The 26,479-nt window shown below is 34.8% G+C and overlaps 3 protein-coding genes across 11 annotated transcripts; 2 read left to right on the forward strand and 1 right to left on the reverse strand.

Annotated features, from left to right (window-relative positions):
- On the forward strand, positions 1,947-6,910 carry LOC109707160 (CBL-interacting protein kinase 9). Its single transcript, XM_020228262.1, has 15 exons — positions 1,947-2,312; positions 2,889-2,951; positions 3,510-3,581; positions 3,777-3,884; positions 4,018-4,098; positions 4,578-4,631; positions 4,729-4,854; positions 4,951-5,040; positions 5,221-5,343; positions 5,587-5,694; positions 5,847-5,963; positions 6,055-6,111; positions 6,217-6,291; positions 6,386-6,456; positions 6,547-6,910. The coding sequence occupies exons 1-15, from the start codon at positions 2,142-2,144 to the stop codon at positions 6,548-6,550; spliced, it is 1,320 nt and encodes a 439-aa protein (XP_020083851.1). The 5' UTR covers positions 1,947-2,141; the 3' UTR covers positions 6,551-6,910.
- On the reverse strand, positions 7,184-12,106 carry LOC109707161 (uncharacterized metal-dependent hydrolase YabD-like). 9 transcript variants are annotated; one of them, XM_020228267.1, is made up of 10 exons: positions 11,894-12,106; positions 11,741-11,814; positions 10,814-10,895; positions 9,560-9,610; positions 9,182-9,282; positions 8,608-8,761; positions 8,330-8,521; positions 8,197-8,254; positions 7,952-8,005; positions 7,184-7,394 (listed from the first exon to the last, which is right to left on the reverse strand). In XM_020228267.1, exons 1-9 carry the CDS (start codon positions 12,041-12,043, stop codon positions 7,968-7,970), a joined length of 900 nt encoding a protein of 299 aa, XP_020083856.1. In that variant the 5' UTR covers positions 12,044-12,106; the 3' UTR covers positions 7,184-7,394; positions 7,952-7,967. The 9 variants fall into 9 exon arrangements, with proteins under 9 accessions (XP_020083856.1, XP_020083854.1, XP_020083860.1 ...); XM_020228265.1 differs by having other exon boundaries at positions 7,184-7,401; XM_020228271.1 differs by having other exon boundaries at positions 8,197-8,264; positions 11,894-12,105.
- On the forward strand, positions 24,467-25,447 carry LOC109707261 (transcription repressor OFP13-like). Its single transcript, XM_020228412.1, has one exon. The coding sequence runs from the start codon at positions 24,593-24,595 to the stop codon at positions 25,232-25,234; it is 642 nt and encodes a 213-aa protein (XP_020084001.1). The 5' UTR covers positions 24,467-24,592; the 3' UTR covers positions 25,235-25,447.

The raw sequence follows: 26,479 nt of genomic DNA on the forward strand, positions 1-26,479 counted from the left end.
TATATATATATATAGAGAGAGAGAGAGTCCGGCTACTATACTATCGATAGTAGCAAGCTCTTTGTACTATTGAATTTTCTACCGTTAGATCTACCCTTTGATCATTTTCATCCATTAGATTATATTATTAAACCAACCACCCACTCAATCCTAAAGAACCACTATCAATTTAACTGGGGACCACTATTATCTTAACCGCACATTCTTTCATCCAACGGCCAAAAACTCAATAGTATCAAGAGCTTGGTACTATTGATAGTATAGTAGCATAATTCTATATATATATATATATATATTATCAGATCATAAAAAATACAGCATAACTGACTGATTGCAACATGTGAAAATATAATTTTACATACAAAAACAAATATACACTGCATGAAACAGAATTCTCTCTTAATCTCAAACAGAGTCTAAATTATGTATTTAACAACTTAATCTTCTTAATTAGCTTAAGTCAATTTATAAGAATGTGCATATAATTGACATGTGTTTTTTTTTTCCATGTTTCCACGAAAGATTATTAATTAATGGAGAGTGCATATAATATATTCCATATGAATTATAGATGCATTTTACTAAGCTATAAGTGCTAGCCTCAACATTTGAATCACAAAATAACATGTTAAAAAAGTACGTTGATATATAGAGTATTTGTCTCTTATCAATCACTCTCCTAGTAAATAATTAATTAATTAGTCAACAGGGAGTATGCGTTTCTACCTTTGCACAATATATATATATATATATATATAGTTGAGCTAGAATGCTATCGGTAGTAAACGAGCCGTTTTACTACCGATTTGTTTTCGATGATAGAACTTTCAAATTGACGATCGGCTCCGTTGAACATGATCTATACCACTTGAAGTGTTTAGAAATCAATTTTCAAATCTTTTCGACATCATTTGCCTAATGATCAAAGGGTTTCAAAATTTATAATTTTAATGGTCGATAAAAGGCGTTTTCTTGTTTAACGGCTAAAGATATCCAAATCAATTGAATTTTTGTTAGAAAATTCTTTAAATTATTTAAAACAAGATCTATACTCTTGATCTTGATTACAAGACTCCTATCATCATTTTTTAAAGAGTATTCATTTTCTGTTTTCATGATGGTAAAAGACAATATCGAAAGTGGTGAATTGATTTCTATGTCGTTTTAAATGGTTTAGATATATTAACGGAGCGCACGTCAATTTGAAAGCTCTATCATTCAAAACAAATCGGTAGTAAAACGGCTCGTTATACGAATAGTAGCTCATCTCCTCTCGGTCTATCTCCTCTCTCTCTTTCTCTCTTTCTTATAATATATATATATATATATATATAATTGAGCTCCTATATTTTTAAAAGTACCAAGTTATTGGTGCTTGTAGATTTTTAGCCATTGGATTAAGAGATATGCGGTTAGAATGATGTGGCCTCCCTAGGGTTGAGTGGGTGGTTGGTTGAATAGTATAATCTAATGGTTGAAAATGATCTGAGAAGTAGATCTAACGGTAAAAAACTTAAGTAAGTTAATTCCATTCAACACCTTGTTTTAGGTTGGAATGTTTGATGGGAAAGTCATTAATTAACATGTAGATATATTTCGCACCGTGTCTATTTATTTACACAGTTAAAAATTCTAAACCAGTACTGCACGTGGAGAAGATCAATTTGTGGGCCCCACACGTTGATAAAAAACAACTCAAGTAAAACACGTTTTTTTTTTTTTTTAAAGGTCAATTCTTGAATAATTATTATTATTATTATTATTTTAAGAGATAGATAACACGTTATTCATTTCATCGAAATAATTATTTTTTAAAAAAAATAAATAACACATTATGTTATTTTGGTCAAGACGCAAGGGCATTTTGGTCCACGCGGCATCGACACGGGAGCGAGAACCCCACAAATTATTAGAGGCGGTGGACCCTGGGCTGAATCCTTTCCCCCTCCCCGAACCCCATTTCCCCTCCATTAATTACTCCCTCTCCCTCCTCTCTCTCTCTCTCTCTCTCTCTCTCTCTCCACCACCCCCATCACCATCGTCGTGCTCTCCCCACCTCCTCCTCTTACCCTCTTCTTCCTCTTCCTCTTCGTCTTCGTCTTCGTCGTCGTCGTCGTTGCCGTCGTCGAGTTTTCATTGCCATGAGCGCGACGGGATCGCGGACGCGGCTGGGGAGGTACGAGCTCGGGAAGACGCTCGGCGAGGGGAGCTTCGCGAAGGTGAAGTTCGCGCGCAACACGCAAACGGGGGACAGCGTCGCCATCAAGGTGCTCGACAAGAATCATGTCCTCCGCCACAAGATGGTCGAACAGGTTACGATCGCAAAGATTCGAATTCGTTTCGGAAACCCTTGTTTCTGAATGAAAGAATTAGGGTTCTTGATTGGTACTACGGTGTTTTAGGTCAACTTTGGTGCGTTAAAGAAGAGGGTTCGAAAATGTGGTGTTGTTGTTGTGAGTGGCGGTGCAATGGGAGCTCATAATTGATTGTTTTATCAATTACTATATTGAATTTATTGGTATTCATCTAATAAAATGGATTTGAGAGAAAAAAACTGTTAAATCATTCGTGTTTGGTATCTCCTTGTCTTTTAGGATAAAGTGATCCTCGATAAATTGTCTCAAATTGGGGTGCATAATTGATATATGAGGCAAAGAGTCTTCAATCAGCTTTTGACCAAGTTAGAGATCATAATTGATTATTATTATAATAATTAAGTTACATCAACTTTTACAAAATAGGGTAGATTACACAGCACACGCCATGCTCCTATAGAGTATTGGATTGCAGTGAAGATTTTGTTATATTCTTTTGGTTTTGCACTTTTTCTTGGTAATACTTATTTGTTACTCCCACTAATTGACTGCTTTTGTGTTAATGTCATCCAGATTAAAAGGGAAATTTCGACCATGAAACTGATCAAGCACCCTAATGTTGTCCAGCTTTATGAGGTATCCTGAACTCTACTTTCTAGAGCTTTTTCTATACTGCAATGTTATAGCTTCCATTTAGTTATATGCTGTAATAGCACATGTAGCAGCCCTTGTGGCTTTGAAAGGGTTATTGCTTTATGTAGTTGTATAGCAAATGTAGTATGTGAATATTTACATATGCAATACTGCTTTTTATTGTACGCCTGTCTCAAGTTGTAGGCATGCAATTACTTCTTTTTTCCTACGCCGATTTTCATTCTTCAAGTACTGGGGGCAGAAGCAGGCAAAGAAGGTCAAAATGTCAGGGTTAGAGATTATAAAGAATTTAGCTTCTATTTATGATCATAGGAGGTAGAATAAGATTGGGTTGAAAGGTGAAAACATACACAATGGGAAATCCCACTTTGTGTATCAGATCCTGTAGTATCATGACTTAGTTGGCTTGAGAATGAATTGTACCGGAAAAGTGTTAGCTTGTTCTATCTTTTTAGTGGACTAGAAAGTGCTAAGATGCTTAAATATTCTATTGTTGATGAATCTAATTTACCACATTTCTCATCAATATCCAATTTCCAGGTTATGGCTAGCAAAACGAAGATCTACATTGTCCTTGAATTTGTTGATGGAGGCGAGCTTTTTGACAAGATTGTAAGACTCTTGGACTTGGCTAACATATCTTGAATTATTAGAGTATCATTTTTGCTTTATGCATCAATCCTGTACATCATGTGATGAAGTGTTGTTGTCTTCCATGTGAATATCTATGTATCTGCATGCCAATGGGCATGTGTTTTCATTGGTTGATCGCAGTTTGTATTGCTTTATCTTTTGTTTGATACCTAGGTCAACAATGGGAGGCTAAAAGAGGATGAAGCTAGAAGGTACTTCCAGCAACTTATCAATGCTGTTGATTACTGTCATAGTCGGGGAGTATACCATAGAGATCTAAAGGTTTGTTTAAATTTTGTGATCCCTTGTTTTTTAAACTTGTGGATGGAAAGCATCTGTTCTCCTGTGGCAGCATAATATTATGCTCCTCAGGTATATTTCAAAAGACTTCATCCTCTCGGCCTCTTTTTTGCAGCCTGAAAATCTACTTCTTGATTCATATGGCGTCCTCAAGGTTTCTGACTTTGGCTTGAGTGCATTTGCCCCACAAATACGGGTAAGTATTCCGTCCACTACAGAGGCTTCTTTAAAAAATAATTTATTTGATGATTGAAGCTGCTAAATCCTTGTATGTACTAACTTCATTTAACTTGGATATGTCATCTATCTCGAAACTTGTCACCACAAGCTTAGCCATTTGATTTGCTTTAGACTTTTGAAATTTTGTGGCCTCTGTTGACCACAATTTTCATTTTAGAAATTGTTATTTTTTCGGCCATCTTGGTGTCTTTAACCACAGGGCATCTATAGACCAGTCCTTTAATTGTGTAGTTATAACACAGAGGCCTCATGTTAATGTCTTCAGTTTTGGCAGCTCTAGTAATTTCTCTGCCTGATTTGATGCTTCAATTACTTTGTCCTTTCTTGTAAAGTCTCTGTGCAACTGAATCAGTAATCAGTACATATATGATAATAGCTGAATCTTAAAGGACTTATGAGCACAACAATTTTAATAGACATGCTCGTCAATGTTAGGAGGATGGGCTTCTACATACTGCATGCGGAACTCCCAATTATGTTGCACCTGAGGTACATTCGGTTACTTTCAGTTCCTACATTTTCCGCTCTACTTCGCATTTCCATTTTATATGTGAAAGCTTTGATACAAGAATGTTTGTGTCTTTAGGTCCTCAATGACAAAGGCTATGATGGAACAGCTTCTGATGTATGGTCTTGTGGTGTGATTTTATTTGTCCTTATGGCTGGATATTTGCCCTTTGATGAGCCCAACATCATGACTTTGTATAAAAAGGTAAATATCTAATATTAGATACCTGATTTCCCTTAAGAGTAATTATTGTTTTTTTTCAAAAATACTTGACAATTGATAAACCTACATAATCTGCAGATTTGTAAGGCTAATTTCTCGTGCCCATTGTGGTTTTCTTCTGGTGCAAAGAAATTAATTAAGCGTATTCTAGATCCAAATCCTCATACGGTGGGTATCAACTGTATCAGTAAATCTTTTTGTTTTTACATTATGCTTCTCTTTTATCTCGTCGAATCCAATCTTTTCTTGATTTTCATGTCACTTTGTGACTTCGGGCGGACGTTGATATCACTTGATACCTTGTCCTGCCATAGAAATGTCTTTTTACATTCTTGTATTTGTTTGCAGCGGATAACGATTCCAGAAATACTGGAGGATGAATGGTTTAAGAGAGGGTATAAACCACCAAGTTTTGAACAGGGGGAAGACGTGAGCCTGGATGATGTCGAATCTGTTTTCAATGACTCACAGGTAATGTCTATACATATGTAAGAGTTCCTCTAATTACTTATTGCACCGTCTTGCAAAAAAGTGTGAAGAAAAGCAGTTATTATACATATTGTAGGGTTAGAAGAAGAATAGTCTTTCTGGAATTAAAGAAACATATACACAGCACATATTTTATTCCTGAAGACTAAGTTAGCATTTATTCCTCCTTGGTAGAAGCTAGAGATTATTTTTCCTAATTACTCCCTGATGCTTGTCTTCTTATAGGAACATCTTGTAACAGAGAAGAAAGAGAAACCGGAATCCATGAATGCTTTCGCCCTTATTTCACGATCACAAGGCTTCAATCTGGGAAACTTGTTTGAGAAGCAGACGGTGGGCTGTTTAATCCTTTTAGTTTAACTTTTAAATTTCTTGCTACTACACTTATATAGATAAACTGGGCCCCCCTCTAGGAAGTGGGAATCAGTTGATTGCCTAATACTAACGAAAAGATGAGTTCACATTTTTTGTCTTGCAAGTTACAGGGTTTAGTCAAGCGGGAAACAACCTTCACTTCACAATGCCCACCTAGCGAGATTATGTCTAGAATTGAGGAAGCTGCAAAGCCTCTAGGATTCAACGTGCGCAAACACAATTACAAGGTAAAATGGCTTGTCGTAAATTCGGTAGGCTAAACAGATGTTGCATGTCAAAATACACTTTTATTGAAATTCCTTTGTTTACTTAATTCAGATGAAGTTACAAGGTGACAAGACCGGAAGAAAGGGACATTTATCGGTGGCAACTGAGGTACTGAGATAAGTCATAATATCTTGTTAGTTTCATCTGCTTTCAACGTGTAATGGATTTGAGTTTATTATCAGAGCGCGCTAGTTCTCACTGTTTCTTTTTCAGGTATTTGAGGTGGCTCCATCTCTTCACATGGTTGAGCTTCGTAAAACTGGAGGGGACACATTGGAGTTTCACAAGGCATGTCGACTTCGGATTAAGTTGCAATTCTCATTGTTATACTTGCTTTCATATCATATTTACCAATATTTTTATTTGTTAACACTATGTGCAGTTCTACAAGAATTTTTCCACAGGATTAAAAGATATCGTGTGGAAGTCTGAAGCAATTTCAGAAGAGACAAGGTGATTGTCAATTTCAATCATTGTTTACAATTAGTAGACACTTTCAAATATCTTCAACTTTATCTCTCTAATTTCTAATCATTTTTTCAGGTAATAGCATGGCATTATTCTTGTCCATGCATGGCTTAGTAGGTAGATCTTCTGCTTTCAGATTTAAATGGCGGCAATGTTGTAAATATTTAATTAGAAGCATCGAGAGCTTTTATATATCGCTCCGGGAACAAAAGTTCCTCCAATTCTTTGAGTTGCGGATGATGTGCAAAATAGAGGGACAAATCAAGTCATATCGTTCTCCGCTAAGAAATCAAGTCCTATCGTTCTCCGCTAAGTTGTTTTTCAGTAAGAATATTTTGTAATAGAGAATGTATGAAGTTTACTTAACAACTTGTATTATCTTAAGACCTGATTTCAAAGACGATGATATTAAATAAATTGAGGAATTTGCCTTCTTTTAGCGTGTCTCTTTTTTCTTTTCTTTTTTTTCCTTTTTTTTTTGTGTTGATAGATAGGTTAGGTAACACACTATCTGCTTCATTTATTTTATTTAGAAATTTAAAAATAAACTTAGCTGAAAATGTGAATCAACTAAGATTCGAACTTGGGTCTCGTATACCAACCACCAAGCCTTTTGCCACTTGCTCTAAGGACGGTCGGTTATCATGTCTTGATTATGCAATTCAATTTGCCAGTCCAATGATGATTGTAGGGATGCCCTAGAAATTTATGATTTGCATATAGCAACTTTAAGCATGCACTTATAATGGAAATTGAACATATTAACACTCTTCTTTGAATTTTGTAGGGTAAATTGGGGAATGTCAGAAAACTCTACTCATTTTATTATTAGCACTCATTCGATATGCAAAACAGCGCTCACGTATGTGCACGGCCGGCCTTGCGTGTTTGTTTTCAAAGTCCTCAGCCTATAACCTGCAGGTCTGAAGTCTGAACAAAGACTAGTAAGCAAAAAAACCACTTCTGGAAAATAATAATATATAATAATACACATATCTAATGGGAATGCTTATAAATAATAATATAATACGATTTATGCGGCCACAAACAGTAGCGTAACAAAACCGCACTAACTTCTTTATCGAGAACATATTAAACGTTCCTGAGCTTTCGGATAAATGACTCGGCGCCCATTAACATACTCTCAAGCATGCAAGCATATGGCTATTTATTTCAAATTTTTTGCTGGTGAATTGAAACCGAATCATGCCACTGACAGTAGTAAACTTTTTCCTCCAACTAAGGATGGTTTGTGGCTCGAGGTTTACAGAAAACACAGCAGAAACCAATTGAGATTTTTCGAAAGGTACTGCATTTAAATAGAATTTTGATGCTTACAATTCATAATTATGATACTTCTTATCATACGACATGTATATGCCTATGGTGATTGATAGTGTACAAGGATGAACTTCAGACATTAGGAAGGAACTTTTGAACCAGGGTAAGAGAACAAGCGAGTAGCATTTTGATAACTCACCTCCGCAAGCTCCTCCTTAGGCATCTCGAGCAACATTGCCGCATAATTTAGAATCTGAAAATAATTGTCGAAACGAGTAAAGCTCCTATACAGGATAAGTTGTGTGAAAACATCAGTTAAGAATGTGCAACAGTAAGGAAAAACAGTTTCACTCAAGTTATAGGTACCTTGACCTAAAAGCACTAGCAAATGAAGCAGTAAAAAAGGATGATGGATAAAAAAACACTGAAGCATAGAATTTTTACCCTTGTATGAACCTTGCATGAAGTAGGCCAAAATGGAAGAGAGGGCAATTAGAGATGACTAAACGAACCTATTAGACTCAAGGTCAGTACTTCCTGATATCAATGATATAACATTAGAATAAAACAGTCTTACATTGTGGATGTTAGCTGGATGATTTAAGGCATCCTTCGACACAGTACCAGCCTGTGATCCTTTAACTTCATGCTGGCATTCTGGCTCTTCAGAATTTGAACTATTTTCAGGGACTCCTATTAAAGATTCCGTGTTCCACGTAGACATTCCATCTGGTGCATCAGTTTCAAGCAAAATTCTATCTAACGGTACCTATATAAAGAGGCCTGCAGTTTAAATAGGCAACCACTACAAACTAGAAATAGGTGAATCCATTACTGTGGAACTAATTTACTTACCGATCTTAGAATTTTCTTTGCATTTTGCACTTTCATGTTTGTCAGGTACCCAGAAAATGAAAAGTAAGACCCAAGATTTGCAAGGCTAGCTACCATATCCGCAGATCCGAGATACGAATGCAAAATTACACCTGCTGGGAAAGGTCCAGTTCGTCTGGCCATGACAGTGTTCGATTTTGTTTTACAGGGTAACAAACAAATAAAGCATAAGATGCACAAATCTACCAGTTATTGAGTAAAGAATGATTAAATTAGCTTATATTAATGAGAAAGACGGGCCTAATGTACATTATATGAAGACTAATGATGTCATGCACCAAAACAGAAAAGTCACACTACAAAAGATTTCTAGTACGTGGGAAGTTTCTCCGCACAATAAATGATGCTGTGACTCCCTTCAAAATACAGGCAAGTATTTACATGTAGATACTTGCACTTCTTTTTACAGGCAGGAAAGAAAGATAACCAACATCCTTATGAGACAGAAATCTTAGAAAGAAAGAGGCAGTTAAGCCTCTCAATAGTTGTCGTAAACAGGTAGCAAATACTAATGTAAATCTGAAGAGGCACTTACTTCAGTATTCCCAAAAGGTCGCCAAAAGCACGTACACAGTGGACAGAAACAGGTCTCTCTAACTCCTTGGCAAGTTCAAGTTGTTGCAGGAACACTTCTTCCTGTGATGAAATCGCTGTAAAATCATCTTACTTCATCCACAATTGACTTAACGGCCAAAGCTGGTGAACGATGCAGTAAAACTGAGTTTGAAAGTACCAACAATTGAAGCAAAAAAGAGATACAAGAGAAAATATTTGAAATAACTTTATATTTCTGGAAATTTAAAATGTTCCTTATCGCATTTTTTAACATCGGTTTAAGGATTTGTTGGAGAAGATGTACGAAAGGTCAGCAGTAATCATTGAACAACCAATTTAGAATTTAATTCAAGCAGACCTGTTCATCGAAATTAATCTTCTTGCCGTGAGAACCCCTATCTAGACCAATCTGCACATCAAAGTTAGTAAATATGACTTAATTCTGTTTAAGCATGGAAAAGCTAGATATACATTTTCACACCAACTAAAATGAGATAAAGCTCCATTCAGGAACATCAGGCTACCAGTATTTGCTTTTGACGGAAAACAAAGAGAAGGTATACCACTTATCACATCTCACATGTTTAAAACTATCCTAAAATTTAATCATTGGAAGGGATCTGAATTAGCGACACACTTATCAGCCAAACGTACTTTAAACAAATTCTATTCTACTAATAGTGATAAATAGTGGCTTTAATGCACCATATGTGATTGATCTGAATCACTGATTACCATTTCTTTGCCAACCAGCATTTTTTAAAAAAAAAAAAAATTCAATTTTAAGGCCAATGAACCAAAGAACTATTGATTGTCTAAGAAGATAATCTCACGTCCGGTGCAAGTTACCATTCTTTTGGATATATCTTCATTATCTTAAAATATTTTTTCACACATCTTATCCCTGGTTTTTCCAAAGATCTTACAAATTCTATTCTACTAATAGTGATAAATAGTGGCTTTAATGCACCATATGTGATTGATCTGAATTGCTGATTACCATTTCTTTGCCAACCAGCATTATTGCACAGCTTGTTTTTTTTTTTTTTTAAAATTCAATTTTAAGGCCAATGAACCAAAGAACTATTGATTGTCTAAGAAGATAATCTCACGTCCAGTGCAAGTTACCATTCTTTTGGATATATTTTCATTATCTTAAAATATTTTTTCACACATCTTATCCCTGGTTTTTCCAAAGATCTTACTTGTCTAGCTATTATAGTGATGTGTACCATTTATGGCAGGGTGACCAACACATAGATTTCCTATAGTTTACAGTCATATTGAATTTTTATATCTATTACATACATCACCATCAGACGTGCAACACTCCAGCTTGATCTGCCATTATTTTGTTGGTGGGTCATGCACCAAAAACTGTTTATTTACTACATGAATTTGACAAATGTTGATGCAAATCCAACTGAGACAATTACTTTACCCAGTTTTACCGTCTATGATCGCCAAATCAGCGTTATTGATCCGTCTCCGACAGTAGTGTGCGTATTCAATGCTTTCGAATTTTTTATTATCCAACCCAAATTTCTAAAGCCAAAACCTCAAAACTAATCGAGAACACATAAAACAGTAAGGAAATAAGATACCAACTAACCTCCCCAACTGCAGCAGTGGGCGTGTCGGCGAAGAACTCTCTCAATGATCTCAACCAGTTCGGGGATCTCTCGGCCACATACCTGTTGTAACACATACTAACCTTTTTATCACCTGTTCTTTTCTACATAAAACAATCATTTGTCTTAAGCAACCGCAGAGTGGCGTTTTAAGACTCAGGGTTTTTTTTTTTCTATTTTTTTCCCTCGGGTAAAAAGGATATGAGCCTGATGGGACCCAAAAGAGGAATATTTAACACTGCCTCTCGCGTTTGGATTCTAGATTGTCTTAATAGGCCCAAAGCCCAAGACGAAGAAACTCCTTATCTTTAAAAGCTTGAGCTAACAGAGAAGGGTATTACTTATTTTTAGGGTTAAATGCATTCATGTCCTGCAAACATAGTAAATTACAAATATATTCCTACAAAGTTCAACTTTTATATATTGTCTCTACAAAAGTTCTAATATTTTCAAATATATCTCTCTATTTTGTTACCATTATAAAATTGAAAGTTCTAAAGTTATATATCCCTCTGCTTGTCGTCCCTACAAAAGTTCTAAAGTAAAATGTCAATTTTACCATCATAAATATGTCCCTCCAAAAGCCACAACAAAAGCCACAACAGTAGTATAATATGATAGGGATAAAAATATCAAATTATCTCATAAATTAACCAGAGTTAAGCATTTAACCTATGATTAATTAAAGTTTTCTAACGTATTCTACCGGCAGGAACACATGTGAAAACATTAGGATTTTTGCCGGAACAGAATATGAAAGTTGAACTTTGTAGAGATATATTTATAATTCACTATATTTGCATGGACCTATACGAAACTAACCCTTATTTTCACTGCTCATATTTAGCCATTAATGAGCATAAATGAATAAATGAACTATGAAGATGAGAGGAAAAGAGAGATCTCGCCATGGATGGAGGCCGAAGCAGGGGATTACGGAAGGGTATTGCTCGGCCATCCGCTTCACGAGGTGCCAGTCCCTCTGCATCGGATCGAAGAACAACCGAGGAGGGATAATCTCAATCTTATTATATACGGGGATCAAGAAAGGGTTTGCTTACCTCGGAGACCCCGTTGACGGCGAATCGGACGACGCCGGAGTCGACGGCGGCGCCGATGAGCTGCGGAGCGACGGCCGAGATCCTCCGATCCTGGAGGTGGCAGTGCGCGTCGAAGAGCCTCAGCCCCCTTCCCTGACTCGCTCCGCTCATTCCCCCTCTCTCTCTCTCTCTCTCGATCGATCGATCGAACTCCCCACTAACAAGTAACAACAACAATCTTTATTTTTTTTTTCCTAAATAATAATAATAATAATAATAATGAGCCGTAGCCCGTAGGGAATAGTTACCGGGTTGGGCTGAACTAATTCTCGGCCGAAACATTTGTTGTATCAATTTGGGCTTAAACCTGATCCGGTCCAATTCCATTCGCACAGCGATTCAGAACGTCGAGCCTCTAAGCACGCCCCGCCCATGTTGAACGGTGCGGAATACTGAAAGTTTGGAGATCGTCTCTAGTATTTTCTTTATTATTGAGTTTGGATATAATGCCCGCGAAATTTCTACGCAAAAAAAAGAAAAAGAAAAAAAGAACGATGCTGATACAATTCGTTCGCGATGATCACCGACGAGATTCTCAGGCCAACAGTCATTCCATATTCTAGTTAAGAATTCATTTATTAGTGTTCAGAACGATCTAATATTACCAGAGAAGAAGAAGTTGGAATGAAAGCATATAGAAATCAGCCTTTCTTTTTTTTTTTTTTTCGGCCCATTTAGGTTGTTTGAAAGCAACAAGTTAGCCTTTACAAATTTTGATTATACATAGTAATGCTTTATTTCTTTTTAGTTGTTTGGTAATACTCAAAACCTATTGCATGTGCCCGGTGTATTTATACATCCATACACTACTCTTTTAATATTGGACATTTATTTTATCTGATTATTTGATCTCTACCGTCCAATGGATTATAGTTCTTTTAGTTAAAGTTAAATAATTGAATTAAGAATGTAAGATACGTTAAAAAAAATTAAGATTTAGTTTAAACTCATCAGAATGCATCTGGTGTAGGCAATTACTTCTAATATGACAAATTAAATTACTTAAAAGCTCAGCAAAGTTAAAATTTTTCAAAGTTGGTAATCCCGCTATAGTCTGGTTCAAAGTTCAAACAACCTAAAGTCACAGCTTATCATGAGATGCTCAATAAAGCGTGTGTGTATATCTATTCAACTTCTATTTCTATATCTATCTATTCTACTATATTAAAGGAGAATTTGGGGATCAAAGGATGACACTTGTCCTCCCAAATCCTCCTTTACTATCTCTCTCTCCCTCGAGATATATATATATATATATATATAGAGTGAGGCTACTATGCTATCGGAAGCACGGAGCCTTCCGTGCTTTCAGCTCGTTTTCGATGTTGCGATTTTCGAATCGTCAATCGGCTCCGTTAGACTTGATCTAAAGTATTTGGAGTACCTAGAAAATAAATTTTATTATTTTTTGATATCATTTGCCCAGTGATCGAATGGGCTCAAAATCAACAAATTTCAATGGCTGTAGTGAGCCGTTTGCAAGTTTAACGGTATAGAAATATTCAAATCACGTGAAATTTGGATAGAAAATTCTTTATACTATATAAAACAAGATCAATATCTTTGATTTAAAATTTTAATGTCATATTATTATATTTTGTAAGATTTTTATTTTCAGCCGTTGATTTTGAGCCCCTTCGTCATATGGCAATGATTGTACAAGAATAAAATTTATTTTTACTACTTCAAATACTTTAGATCAGTTTAACGGGAGCGATTGGCCGTTCGAAGTCCGCATCGAAAACGAGCTGGAAGTACGGAAGGCTTCGTGCTATCAGATCGCAATAGTAGCCTGCACTCTCTCTCTCTCTCTCTTCTTCTCTCTATATATATATAATATATATATGTTGGTTAGAATACTATCGGTATTAACTAGCGTTTACTAGCAATTTTGTTTTCGATGATTAGAGTTCAATTGACGTCAGCCTCTGGGGTTAAATATGATCTAAACATTTAAACTACTAGAATCAAATTTCACGCCTTTCGATATTGTTCTTTTATCCATTAAGGCAGGTGTTTTGGTATGGGGAAATTTTCTTGCGGGTTTTAAATTTTTTAATTCCTGATATTGAGATTATTCTAGATGAGTAGGAATGGAAGTATTTTTGTTTTGGTCAAATTATTTATTGTTTCTGCAATAGCATGATGGTTTTGGTAATTCGTGTGAAAGAGAGAGCGAATATTATGTATAAATTGATTGAAATATTTTAAATGCAATGCATGTTTGCCTTATATATCAGTGAAAAAATTTTTTTGATATAGTATACAATACTTTGATAAATTTGATATAATTTTTTTCAGATGATATTTACAAGTTAAAAAAATTATATTAGAAATAATATTTTTTTCTGCCAGGAGCAGCTGCCATATGCCAGTAAGAAAGATAATTTTAAATTAATTTATACAATTAGAAATCTATAATAACCAATAATATATGCAATAGTAACTAATTTATTTAACTGCCAATAAATTTACATAGTTAAACAAAAATCCTAATATAAATTTACATAGTTAAACAAAAATCCTAATATAAATCTTAATACATTGGACTAACCAAATCTCTATATACTTGGCATTGGAAAAGGAGAAGAGATGAGAGCTTTGATAAGTGGGTAAAGTGGCGCGGTTTTCGAGGCAACCCAAAAAGAAGGCCATGCTGCCCCTCGGGTTTCAGGAATTAACCTTATTCCATGGTTGGGAAAGAATTAAATTAACGGGTTATTCCAGTGAAAATTGGAATAACCCGTTTTGACCGGTATAAATTATTCCGGTACTTTTTTTTTTCGTTTGGCAGAATAACGAGAATAAATTTGATTATTCTATAATTATTCCGTTATCAAACGGAGCCTAAGTGAACAGAAAAATAAATGGCTGAAAATAAATACTCTTTAAAAAATGATGATAGGAGTCTTGTAATCAAGATCAAGAGTATAGATCTTGTTTTAAANCAAATTTTAAAATTTTAAATCTCTAAACTCGTAATAAATCGCGTAATAATTAATTAAATATATTATATTTAATTAATTTTATTAATAATACCCGTATTAAATCGCGTAATAAAATCTAACCTCATAGATGCAATTTAAATCACGTAAAATATCGCCGTATAAAAAAATACAGAATTTAAATTTCATGAGTAAAATTTTAGAAATATAATAAATTTTATTAAACAATTTCTTCTACAATTTTATTTTTATTCTATTTATTGATTTTTAAAAAATTATTTTGATAGATTTATCTTGAATCCTTTTCATATAAATCTTTATAAAATAAATTGTTGTATAAATTTACTTTGCGCATATACCAATTTTAATGAAGTTAATTTAAATAAATTTAACTATTAAATCATTTTTGTATAACTTTTATTTAATTAATAATTAGACTTACAAAACTATAAAAAATATTAAAAAAAGTAAAATTTATTATAAAAATATTTTTGTATTCACATCATCGCGCTGGTATTTCACTAATATATAGAGAAGAGAGAGTCCAACTACTATACTATCGATAGTACAAAGCGTTTAGTGCTATCGAGTTTTCTACCATTAGATTTATCGTTTTGACCATTTTCACCTATTAGATTATACTATTCAATTAATAGTATCGAGTAATTAATAACACCTAGTACATCTCTTCATCTAAGGGCAAAAAATTTAATAACACCTAGTACTTGATACTATTAATTAGCAATATAGTAGCCTAATTCTATATATATAGAGTCAGCTTACTATACTATTGATAGCATCAAGCGTTTTGTACTATCAAGTTTTTCACCGTTAGATCTATCTCTTTGACCATTTCCGCTCCTTAGATCATACTATTCAACAAACCCCCCACTTAGTCCCAGGCAATCGCTATCATCCTAACCGCACATTCCTTTCATCCAAGGTCCAAAAAATTTAATAGCACCAATTACTTGGTATTATTAATAGTATAATAGCTTAGTTTTATATATATAAAAAGAAAATAGTTACTCTTGGTTAAATATAATTAGAAATGAAGTATAGTTAGATATGCATATTGTTTATTAAGATGTGTTGTAATTATAAATAATTTATGCAGTTGAAACGTAAATTTATAATTTTATCATTATATATATATATATATATATATATATATATATAGAGAGAGAGAGAGGAAGAGGTAGAGAGAGGAGTTTAGTATGGAGAGGAGAGAGCTAGGCTGGAATATACTATCCAGTAGCACGGATACCTCCAGTGCGTACCAAGTTGTTTTCAATGATGCCCTTCCAAATCGACGATCAGCTCCGCTAGACTTGATCTATACTTATTGAAAGTAATTCTTGAAAACTAAATTTTCATAATTTGTTCGATATCATCTACCTTATCAAACGAGTAGTCTAAAAAATTAAACGGCTGAAGAAGGTAAAATCTCTCATAAAAATAATGATGGAAGACTTGAATTTAGATTAGACAGCTTACTGTTCTTACTTCTAAATAATTAAGTAAAAAAAATTTCTGATGAAAAATTTATCTAATTTGAATATGTTTTACGCCGTTAAATTTACAAATGCCATCACATCTACTTATTAAAATTGTTTAATTTGAGAATTTTGTCACCTAGCCAAATGATATCAAAAAATTTGAAATTTAATTTTTCAAATTTATTTTTAATAGTGTAGATCAAGTCCTTAACGGAGCGACCGCTTGATTTGAGCCGTATCATTGAAAACAATTTATAGCACGGAGGGCTCCGTTAGCCTTACGATCGTTAGACAGCCTAACTTATATATATATATATATATATATAATATATTATATTAGAACTAGGCTACATATGCCTATTAATAGCCACCAAGTTCCATTAGGTTTACACAGTTTTGTGGCCATTCGGATTAAGAGATATCTTCTCCGTGATTAGAGATGTGAGGCCCCTCTTAGAGTCTGAGTGGGTGTTAGATTGAATAAGTTATGATCTACGGGTGGAAAATGATCAAAAGGGTAGATCTAACGGCCGGGAAAATTTGGTTAGCACAAGCTGCTTACGTTGCTATTAATAGCCATACCAGTCGAACTATATATATATATATATATATGAGAGAGAGAGAGACGGATGAGAGAGACGGAGAGAGAGAGAGTTGAGCTAATACTGTAAAGTATTATTGTGAGTGTGTAGCTTTTGAGTTTTTAGCATTGGATGCGAGAGATGTGAGGTTGAAGATGCATCGGTGGTAGGTGGTGGTAGGGTCGTGGTAAGTGGAAATACTGTTTGACTCCAAAGAACTATTAGTAATCAAGAGCAGTTAAGATCCAATTGCCTAAAGCCTAATAGCATCAATGCGAGGTCCTAATACTTTGTAAAAAGTATTATTAGCTCAATTAGTATATATATATATATATATATATATATAGAGAGAGAGAGAGAGAGAGAGAGAGAGAGAGAGAGAGCGCTAGGCTGGAATATTATTGATAGCAAAAAGTTTTTTTTGCTATCAAGTTTTTAACTTTTGAATGAGAAATTGTAGAATTGGGATGATATTAGTCACTTAGATTGAATGGTCCCCCTAGGGTTGAGTGGTCTTCACTGGGTTATAATATTTAATCCAATAGTTAGAAATGATGAAAGGAATTGATCCAAAATTAAAAATTTGATAACAAAAAGCCCTTTTGATATTAATAGTATTCTAGCCCAACTCTCTCTCTCTCTATATATATAGTGGTGGAATTATCTATGATGTAGAAAAAAAAATTTATTTAAAAAATAATTAGGGAGATAAAAAAAATGTTTTAAGAAAATAGTTGCATGTAGTTGATAAGTAAAAATAATTTTTTTACTTAAAGTTACTCTTTGTAATTATTGTAGTTAGAATTGAAACTTATTTGGGCGTAATTCTAGCTGCAGTTGAGCCTGCTCCTACAGCTTCAACTGCAATAGTTGAAGTTAAAAGCATAAAATAAAATATTAAATTTGGATCTGAATATAATTATGACCGTAGTTATAACTGGTTATAGTACGGTTATAATTATATAGGATCAAACAAATATTTTTTTTTTTTTTTTCATTTCTCAGCTTTCAAAAACTTTTCACCTTCGCAGGCGAGAACCAGAAACGTAAGCCTTTTTAAATTGATGTCAGTTGGATTGCATCATTAGAGCTTAGGAGCGGCTCAGCATTGTCAGTTCATGTGGCGGAAACACAGAGACGCAGATCCCTGTACGAAGGAGTTCACGTGCAGGATGCATGATAGGATTCGCGTTCAATAATCTTTATAGAAAAGGGATCCGGGGCTCAGGCGATCTCAAACCTACGGATAAGTCTCCAATTAGCTTGCATTACCCTGCCCCTTTTATCACGCACGGCAATTTTCTCTATCTTTCACACCACGATGGTGAAAAAGTCTAAAAATACACAGTGACGCGGAAGATATAGTGTGTCCAACTAATTAAATTATTTTTTAAAAAATTCATTTATTCTAGCATATTTTTTAGGGTGCGTTTGGTTCGCGCTATCTTTTAAAAATTTCTAGTAATCCAATAGGAATAAAAAAATATGACGGTGTTTGGCTAAACGCACTAAGTAATCTAGTTGGTAATATTGGATTCACTTGGGAATAAGATTCACCCCAAAGTACTAATCTCATTCTCTTGAGGGAGGATGGGTATCCTCATATTAATGGATTGGGATAATTATAATATATCTAATCTCTTTCTTTCTTCCTACCCGCCAGCTAATTGATATTATTTTTCTTTACACTCTAACCTTATATCTCTCTCTAAATTTATTTTTCTCTCTAAAATTCAACATTTTTTTTCTCTCTCTAAACTAAGCTCTCTCTCTCTCTCTCTTTCTAAAATTTCAACTCTCTCACTCCCTCTAATTTTGACTATATTTTTCTTTCTATTTTTTTAATTATGCTCTATCTCTAACTTATACTCTCTCCCTTTTTTCTAAAAAGATATTGAAACTTTTGGTAACATTATCTAAAATTAAATAAATAAATAAATAAATAAATTGTATATTTTTTGTAATATTAAATAACATGGCTAATTAATATTACCGTGCGAACCAAATACAGGAATTCCACATTCTTAGTAATAGGATGAATAGAAATAAGATTCTCGGATATCTTTTATTTCTAGTAATCTTTCATAATGCGAACCAAACGGACCCTTAGAAAAATATTTTTAATATATTTTTCTCCAACATTAATGAGAATCACGATTTGTTGAACATAAATAATGTGGTATAGCTGCTGTATTGTAGACTTTCTTCGCGACAACACAAACATCTTATCTAAATCTCTCCTTCTTCTCTGCCTCTGCTTTCAAAAAGAAATTTCGGAAGAGAGTGCCAAAGAGATAAATTTGGAAATAGAAAATGATAAAAATGCTTTCGGTAAAATAACAAAATAGTCATAACACTCAAATTTGAAACCTAGCTAGTTAGTTTATATTTTCAATTAAAATTTTCTCTCTTTTTTTCGAGAAAGAAAGGCCAGTAGCATGTTATACTCTATATTTTTTTAAAAAAAATAAATTTAGCTAAAAATATACAGCAACTAGAGCTAAGTTTTTTTTTAAAAAAAAAAAACTTAATTGACAATTTGCAGCAACCGTTATTAGACTTCAAACTTGAAATTTTGGATAGTAACTATCAAGCTCTTTGCCGTTAGCTCTGTGAACGGCAGATAGCTAAGTTTATTTCTAAAAAAATAAAAATGAGGTGCATAGAATGTTACGGGATTAAGAAGAAATTGTATATGAATATCATATTTTATTTTTCAGTGAAACTAAGTAAATATATGTTCTAATTGACTAATTGCAATATGCAAAATGTGATGTTATATACTAATAGCTTCTTTTCAATTAGGAGTCTATATATATCCTCCTTGTGATTACCTTTTCTTCCGTGCACTCGGAACCACTCCCTATAATTTTGGTCTGAACTCACCTAGATGAATGAGTAAAATTAAATCTGTAATTCAAACTTGTTTGTGCGTAGTTTGGCACTTTTTCACAAGCATCTTCCTACAATAATGTAACACAGAAATAAGAATGTAGAGTTTACTTAGAATCACATAACAGAAAATTACAAATTTGATATTAAGCTGAATTATACTTTTGGCTCTAAAACTAGGAAGCGCATGCATGACCCTTTATTAGACGTAAAAACTTTAATATTTTATATATTTTTATTCAAATTTTTTAAATTATTATTATTAAGTCTTTTAATTTAATTTAGTTGGCTGTGATTAATGACACGATAAATAACTAAGATACTATACTGATTCTATATCAGCACTAGGTCAATATATGGTTAGTTAATTTAATTGAATTGTGTAAGTTTAAAGCAAAAGGTTAAAATTTAAATTATAAATTATAATTAATTAAAGTTTGGAAATTAAGATATCAGGCGCCTCACGAGGACCAACAAGTGTAAGTTAGCCGTTGATACATCACCGGAGGAGTTACTTTCGTTTGGAATTTTCTTCAATGTAGGATAAAGAGGGGGGGGGACCAGGGTTAGCAGTGCAGCATGCATGCAGCCGCTGGAACACGCTGGCATGGATGGTGGGGGCCTCCATTACCAAAGAAAGCTGCTGCCATGTGTTTTTTCCTGCGTCCAAAAACTTTTCCCAGGAGAATCCTTGATCCCAAGGTAAAATCCTTTTGCCCGCGCCCGGTGCGTGCTCCGCAAACAGCTGAAGAGCTAACAAAAGCGAAAGTAGGTAAATTCTCATAGCATAAGATCGATCTGATCGGAAAAAAAAAATGTTAAGAAATATACGTAGAGCTGCTATACTTTCGGAAGCATAAAAAAGTTGGCGCTTCCGACTATTTAGCTTTTAGATCAGGAACTGCATGTATGATTAGAATTAATGCAGTGATCTCTCCTGAAAAAATAATATTAATCCATGCAATTAGAAATGATAAAAAAGATTGAACCAAAGGTTAAAAATTTGGAAGCACCAACTCCTTTATGCTTCCGAAAGTGCCACAGTCGACGGACTCGAAAACTATTAGTTAATTTTAATGCGAAGGTTAAGTAATTTGAAATTACGTACGGACAGTAGTGCACTGGGTCTGGAGAGTGGTATCGGATATCCAAAAGGGATGGGCGGGAGAGAGAAGGGGCAGTGGGGGGTTGAACTATTTATTATCTTCTGGTTGGTTGCGGGTGCCACAAACGTATAATTGTGAGGATGGGTTCACGATCATCATCATCATCATCGTCGTCATATACGGACGGTGAGGATAGGTTGGTAAGGCGTTTTCCCACGTACAGCGGAGTTGCTGCTTTGTCCGCCGTGGGGGGGGGCGCTCGCGAGTCCAAATGGATCGCTATAGACAAGAAACAGAAAGCGAAGTGTGCATATCGCCCGCCCCTTCAAATTAGTGATTCCCCCATAGATATGTTGCTTTTAGACTGTTTGATATTTCATATTTAGAATGGTAGTTTCTTTTTGTTAACTTATCAGAGTAGATTTAGGCTTAGTTTGGTATTGAGACCTATCTAACGCTATTAGATAAAATGGAGTTGAGGAAAAAGTATATAGGGATAAGCTTCTACGTTCTCTGGTGGGAGCGCAGAAAATATATCATAACTGACTAATCGCGATATGCAAAACGCAATATTACGTAAGGAAACAAACAGAATATTTTTCTAACGTACTTTCTCACCGTACATAACGCAATATCCCGCAATCCCAAACGAAACCTTATTGTACTTTCACAAGCATAAAAGATTTGGTCCCTAAATCACCCTTTTTAACCATTTGTAACATTTGGATCAATGTTATTATCCCAAGGAGACCATTTAATCCTAGAAAATCACTCAACTCTGGGGACCACAATTATCCAATTGTGCAATTCTTGATCGAAGGGCCAAAAGGTCGAAAGTAAAAATCCAAATATATATATAATAGCTCTATACAACTTATCAAGTCATTTGAGTTGAGTGATTAATAGATTAATAATAATTCTCATTAAGTATGGAAATAAAAATATGTCCTAATTCATAATAATAATCAGTATTTTTATATTGACTGTCCTTAGTGCAAATGGTAAAAGATTTGGTGGTTGATACTCGAGATCTCAAGTTCGAATCCTAATTGATTTGCATTTCTAGCTAAATTTATTTCTAAAAGAAATAAACAAAGATCAGTATTTTCACCACCTAAGAATTTATTGCAATGATTATACTAGTTCACTAAAATTTTTTACAATTAAGTAACTTGAGAATTTATTGCAATGATCATACTAGTTCACTAAATTTTTTTACAATTAACTAACTTGAGTTGAATGATAATGATTTAAATATTATTCAATAAAAAATATGCAGAATTATCAAAATAATTTATTTAAAAATTTATAATGATTTCACTACTTTATTAACACTTTCTATAACATTACAACTACTCACTCAACTTAAGTTGAATGATAATAATTGAAAGTATTTTTAATAAAAGATATGGAGGATTATAAATAGGCGAATTACTTGTGCGTAGTTACTAATATATGTAAGATATTTGAACTAAATTCTAAAAATTTTACACTAATATTTGTCTAATATCCAAGTAGTTTTATGTCTAACAATTTTTACTGGCTTTTTTTTTTTTTTTTTTTTTTTAAGAGANCTAGAAATGTGAATCAACTAGGATTCGAACTTGGGTCTCGGGTACCAACCACCAAGCCCTTTGCCACTTGCTCTAGGGACGGTTGGTTACTAGATTTTTTTTTTTTTTTTAGAGAGAGATAGGTAGCATGCTATCCGCTCCATTTATTTCATTTAGAAATAAATTTAGTTGAAAATGTGAATTAATTAGGATTCGAATTTGAGATTTCGGGTACCAACCACCAAACTCTTTACCACACTTGTGCTAGGGACGGTCGGTATAATCTTTATTGGCTATTATAAAGTAAATTTGAGGCCACTTGTAAAAATTGTAAAATTCAATGTTGGTTGTCGGTTTAGATATTTACCACTTAAAATCATGCAAAAGTAGATCGCATCGTTTATTTCCCGCAATATTCCAACGCGGCTCTTCGGAATATTATTTTTAAAAAATATTAATGCCTAAGTAAATATAATTCATGTATCTAAACTGTATATCTGAATGCCTACCGAAAACCTTCATATGATAAACGAATACATCAATAATTCATATATAAGTGACATTTTGAAGGACCTGTGCTGATGCTCAGAGTCCCATCTCTCATCATTGTTTGAAAAGAAAGGGACCGTTATAACCAACGACCTAGTTGGTTCTTGTCATATGGCTAGGAATAGTGTTACATGTGTCATCAATAGAATTACTACGGAAATTAATGATAACGGAGATGGTTTTACTGTACATGCATGTAACCTATTTTACGACATTCATTCGATTTTGTCTCTCAATAGCAAAACTAAAGGTTTTAGAATAAAAATTTAGGTTAAATTAGAGAAAATTTTTCTATCAAAATTTGCTTTTTTATTTTTTCTCTCCAACTTTTAAACTTTTATATTTTGCCCACTTAAAAATTAAAAAATATTTATTTTGTTTCTCGCTGTCAGGATTCTATTAAGGTTCCATCCATTTTCTATTATCATATATTTTTTATATCCAAAATACCTATCTACCTCTCTCTGCAGCCTCCTCCTCCTTCCTTTGCTGAGGTCCTCGGCAGCATACCTCGCTTCTCGCCTCCCTTCGCAGCAGTTTAAGTTCCCTACCCACACCCACGCCCTCGCTCTCCTCTACTACCTCGCCGTCGTCTACCTCTCAGTACGCGCTTATTCCAATCTTGTGCCCCACTGTCGCAGGAGAAAGGGTTGCAGACGAGGACAAGTTGGGGAGAAGACGAAAAAGATGAGTACATTTTGGTCTTTTTTCATTATAATTAACACCATACCTCCTGTGAACATTTTTTAATTTTCGAGATGGCAAAATAAAAATTTTTAAAAGTTGGAAAAAAAAAGTGAAAAAATGGATTTTGACGTAAGGGTTTACTGTAATTTAGCCTGAAATTTAAGTATTTTATAAGATATCACTAGAATTAGTTTCCTACTCAATTATTTTAAATTTAAATTTTCATTACATCAAATTATGCTACATGTCCGCATGATTTGTAATTATAAGTCTGGTATGTGTCAATTATCTTTAATATAAATTAGCCTCATATTATCAATCCAATTAAACTTTTCTTATTTAATTTCTATTGAACACAACTATATATCTTCTTAAATAGTGGCGGTCGATTGGACGTTGGCTAGTATCTATAACTTCCTAGTACGAGAGTAACGTGGGATTAGCGAGTAGTGTGGGAAGTAGAGTTTTAGAGCTTCCAACCAGGGCGAATAGCAGAAAGAAAGGTAAAGATGGCAAAAAATGAACAGTAGATATGCGTGAGCATAGCAAAATTCAATCAGCTTGAGTAAATAGTTAAAAATTGGAAAATCGCCCGAGAGATATTTTGTGTGTACTAGATGAATCTTTCTCATTCAAGTAGTAAACAGCTTTGTGGCATAAAACATTTGTAACTTGCTATGAAAAGCATCTAAACTTTGTCTTATATATCATGACTACTTAAGTTACACAACACATGCAGTACACAAACTAGAACCTTCACCATCTATAAATATGTTACGTTCACCTCTCTCTCTCTCTCTCTCTCTCTCTCTCTCTCTCTCTCTCTCTCTCATATTAGTAAGGGTTAGATGAGGAAGCTCAAGTCCTCCTTCAAATCCTTCCAAGAAGCCATCACAAGCATAAAGCCTATGAACCCCATATGCATTCAAGAGTCTAGAACACACTCCTTTAGAGATGATGATCACAATTCCAACACCAACTGCATCTACTCCACCCCTTCCACTTCCTCCTCATATGGCCTTTCCAAGCCCATCCATTTTACCCACAAACATACTAACCTAGAGGAGAATCTCCACAACCACGATTCCACCAACACACCCATGACCCACGAGAGGTTCTTCTTCTCCCCCAGCAGTACCAAGTACATAATGGAGGAGTGGAAGAAGCTCGAAGTCGAAGCGGTCGCGGCGAATGCCGAGTTATCTTTCTTCAAGGAGAGCGTGATAACTGCGATGGCGTCGGACGACCCGTACCAGGACTTTCGAGAGTCGATGAAGGAGATGGTGGAGGCGCACAGGCTGAAAGAGTGGCCGCAGCTAGAGGAGCTGCTGCATTGCTACTTGAGTTTGAATGAGAAGGAGACTCACAAGATTATAATACTTGCTTTTGTTGATTTGCTCATGCACATCATGTCCCGGGACAAAGAAGGCTTCTCCGCATCTTTCCCTCTGCCTCGACATGGATCTTTTGGGCAATATGATGAGTGTTAACTTCTCCAACTGCTTAGCTTGATTAACTATTCTAGTATAGAAAGGGGAGGAGGAGAAGTGCCACGCCACGACTGCTCGCTTGGTCTTGCTGTCGGGTGTAGTGCTGATAGATGAAGTATTATCTAAACAGTGGTTCCATAAGGAAATATGATATTAAATTATCTTTACCACATTCTTTCTACAATTAAAGCAAGAGAACCTTATTGGAGCTTACATGTTTTTGGATCTCAAAATTTTTATCGTTGCTTCTTAGCCCAACAAAAGTATAGGACTTCGTTTGTTCGTCAAACTATATATTGGAGCTGGCTATTACTGAAAGTAGAATTAAGCAGAAGTATTACCAAACAAATACTAGTAAATAAGTTAAGCGAGTGCATCAAGCAGTGGTAGCACTTGCTATCGCCGCGTTACGAATTGAACGTCTCTAAACTAAAGCACTAACATATGTAGAAGCCCTACACGACTGAACAGGCTATACGCCTAGTTTGTACTCTACATTTCCGCCATCCGATCGGTGAGACGATGGGTCGCAACTTCAGTCATTCGCTTGCATTAATCGGGAAGGAGCTAAGAGGTAAAAAAATTAACCACATTCTTTTTTCTTTTCCTTATCCAATTTAGAATAAAATATATAAGATTTATTCGAGTGCATGTTACGGCTATTAATTTCTAGCTAAGTCATGTACTTTCACTTCTTTATTTCTCGTACCAGTGTCATAACATATAATAATCTCATCTGCTAAAGTAGTTTGAAACCGGGGGCGGTAATTACTTGAACCGGAACGTGATCATGGCAACATCCAAAGGCCAGGAAAAATGAAAAGCGCCCAATAAAAGCAACGAAAGGTGGCACGGACGAGGGAATTTAAACTTGGACAAGGACCATGCACATTTGGCTCTCTGATTATTATTGATCGATACCCTGTAGCTAGCGCTCGTCCTGTTCCCCACTGCTTCCCCATGTGAGCATGGTCCAAATTAAAGCGTGTCCACGTACGGTGTCCTCACCTGCACCTCCAATTGCTCCTCTCCTCTCATCTCCTCTCCTCTCCTCTCCTCTCCTCTCCTCTCCTCTCCAGTTGAGAGGAGCTCCACATGCATCTGGAGCGGGATGCAACAAACTGGGGCTACTACGCCTTTAAGCGGGGTGGTTGTTTGGCTGTGACGCCTTACCTAAACAGAATATTTTTTGATAGATTTAGATTTGGAGGGCGCAGTACTCACGTGTAATTTTCCGGCCATCAA

Source organism: Ananas comosus, linkage group 3, assembly GCF_001540865.1.
Source record: "Ananas comosus cultivar F153 linkage group 3, ASM154086v1, whole genome shotgun sequence".
NCBI classification, from domain to species: domain Eukaryota; kingdom Viridiplantae; phylum Streptophyta; class Magnoliopsida; order Poales; family Bromeliaceae; genus Ananas; species Ananas comosus.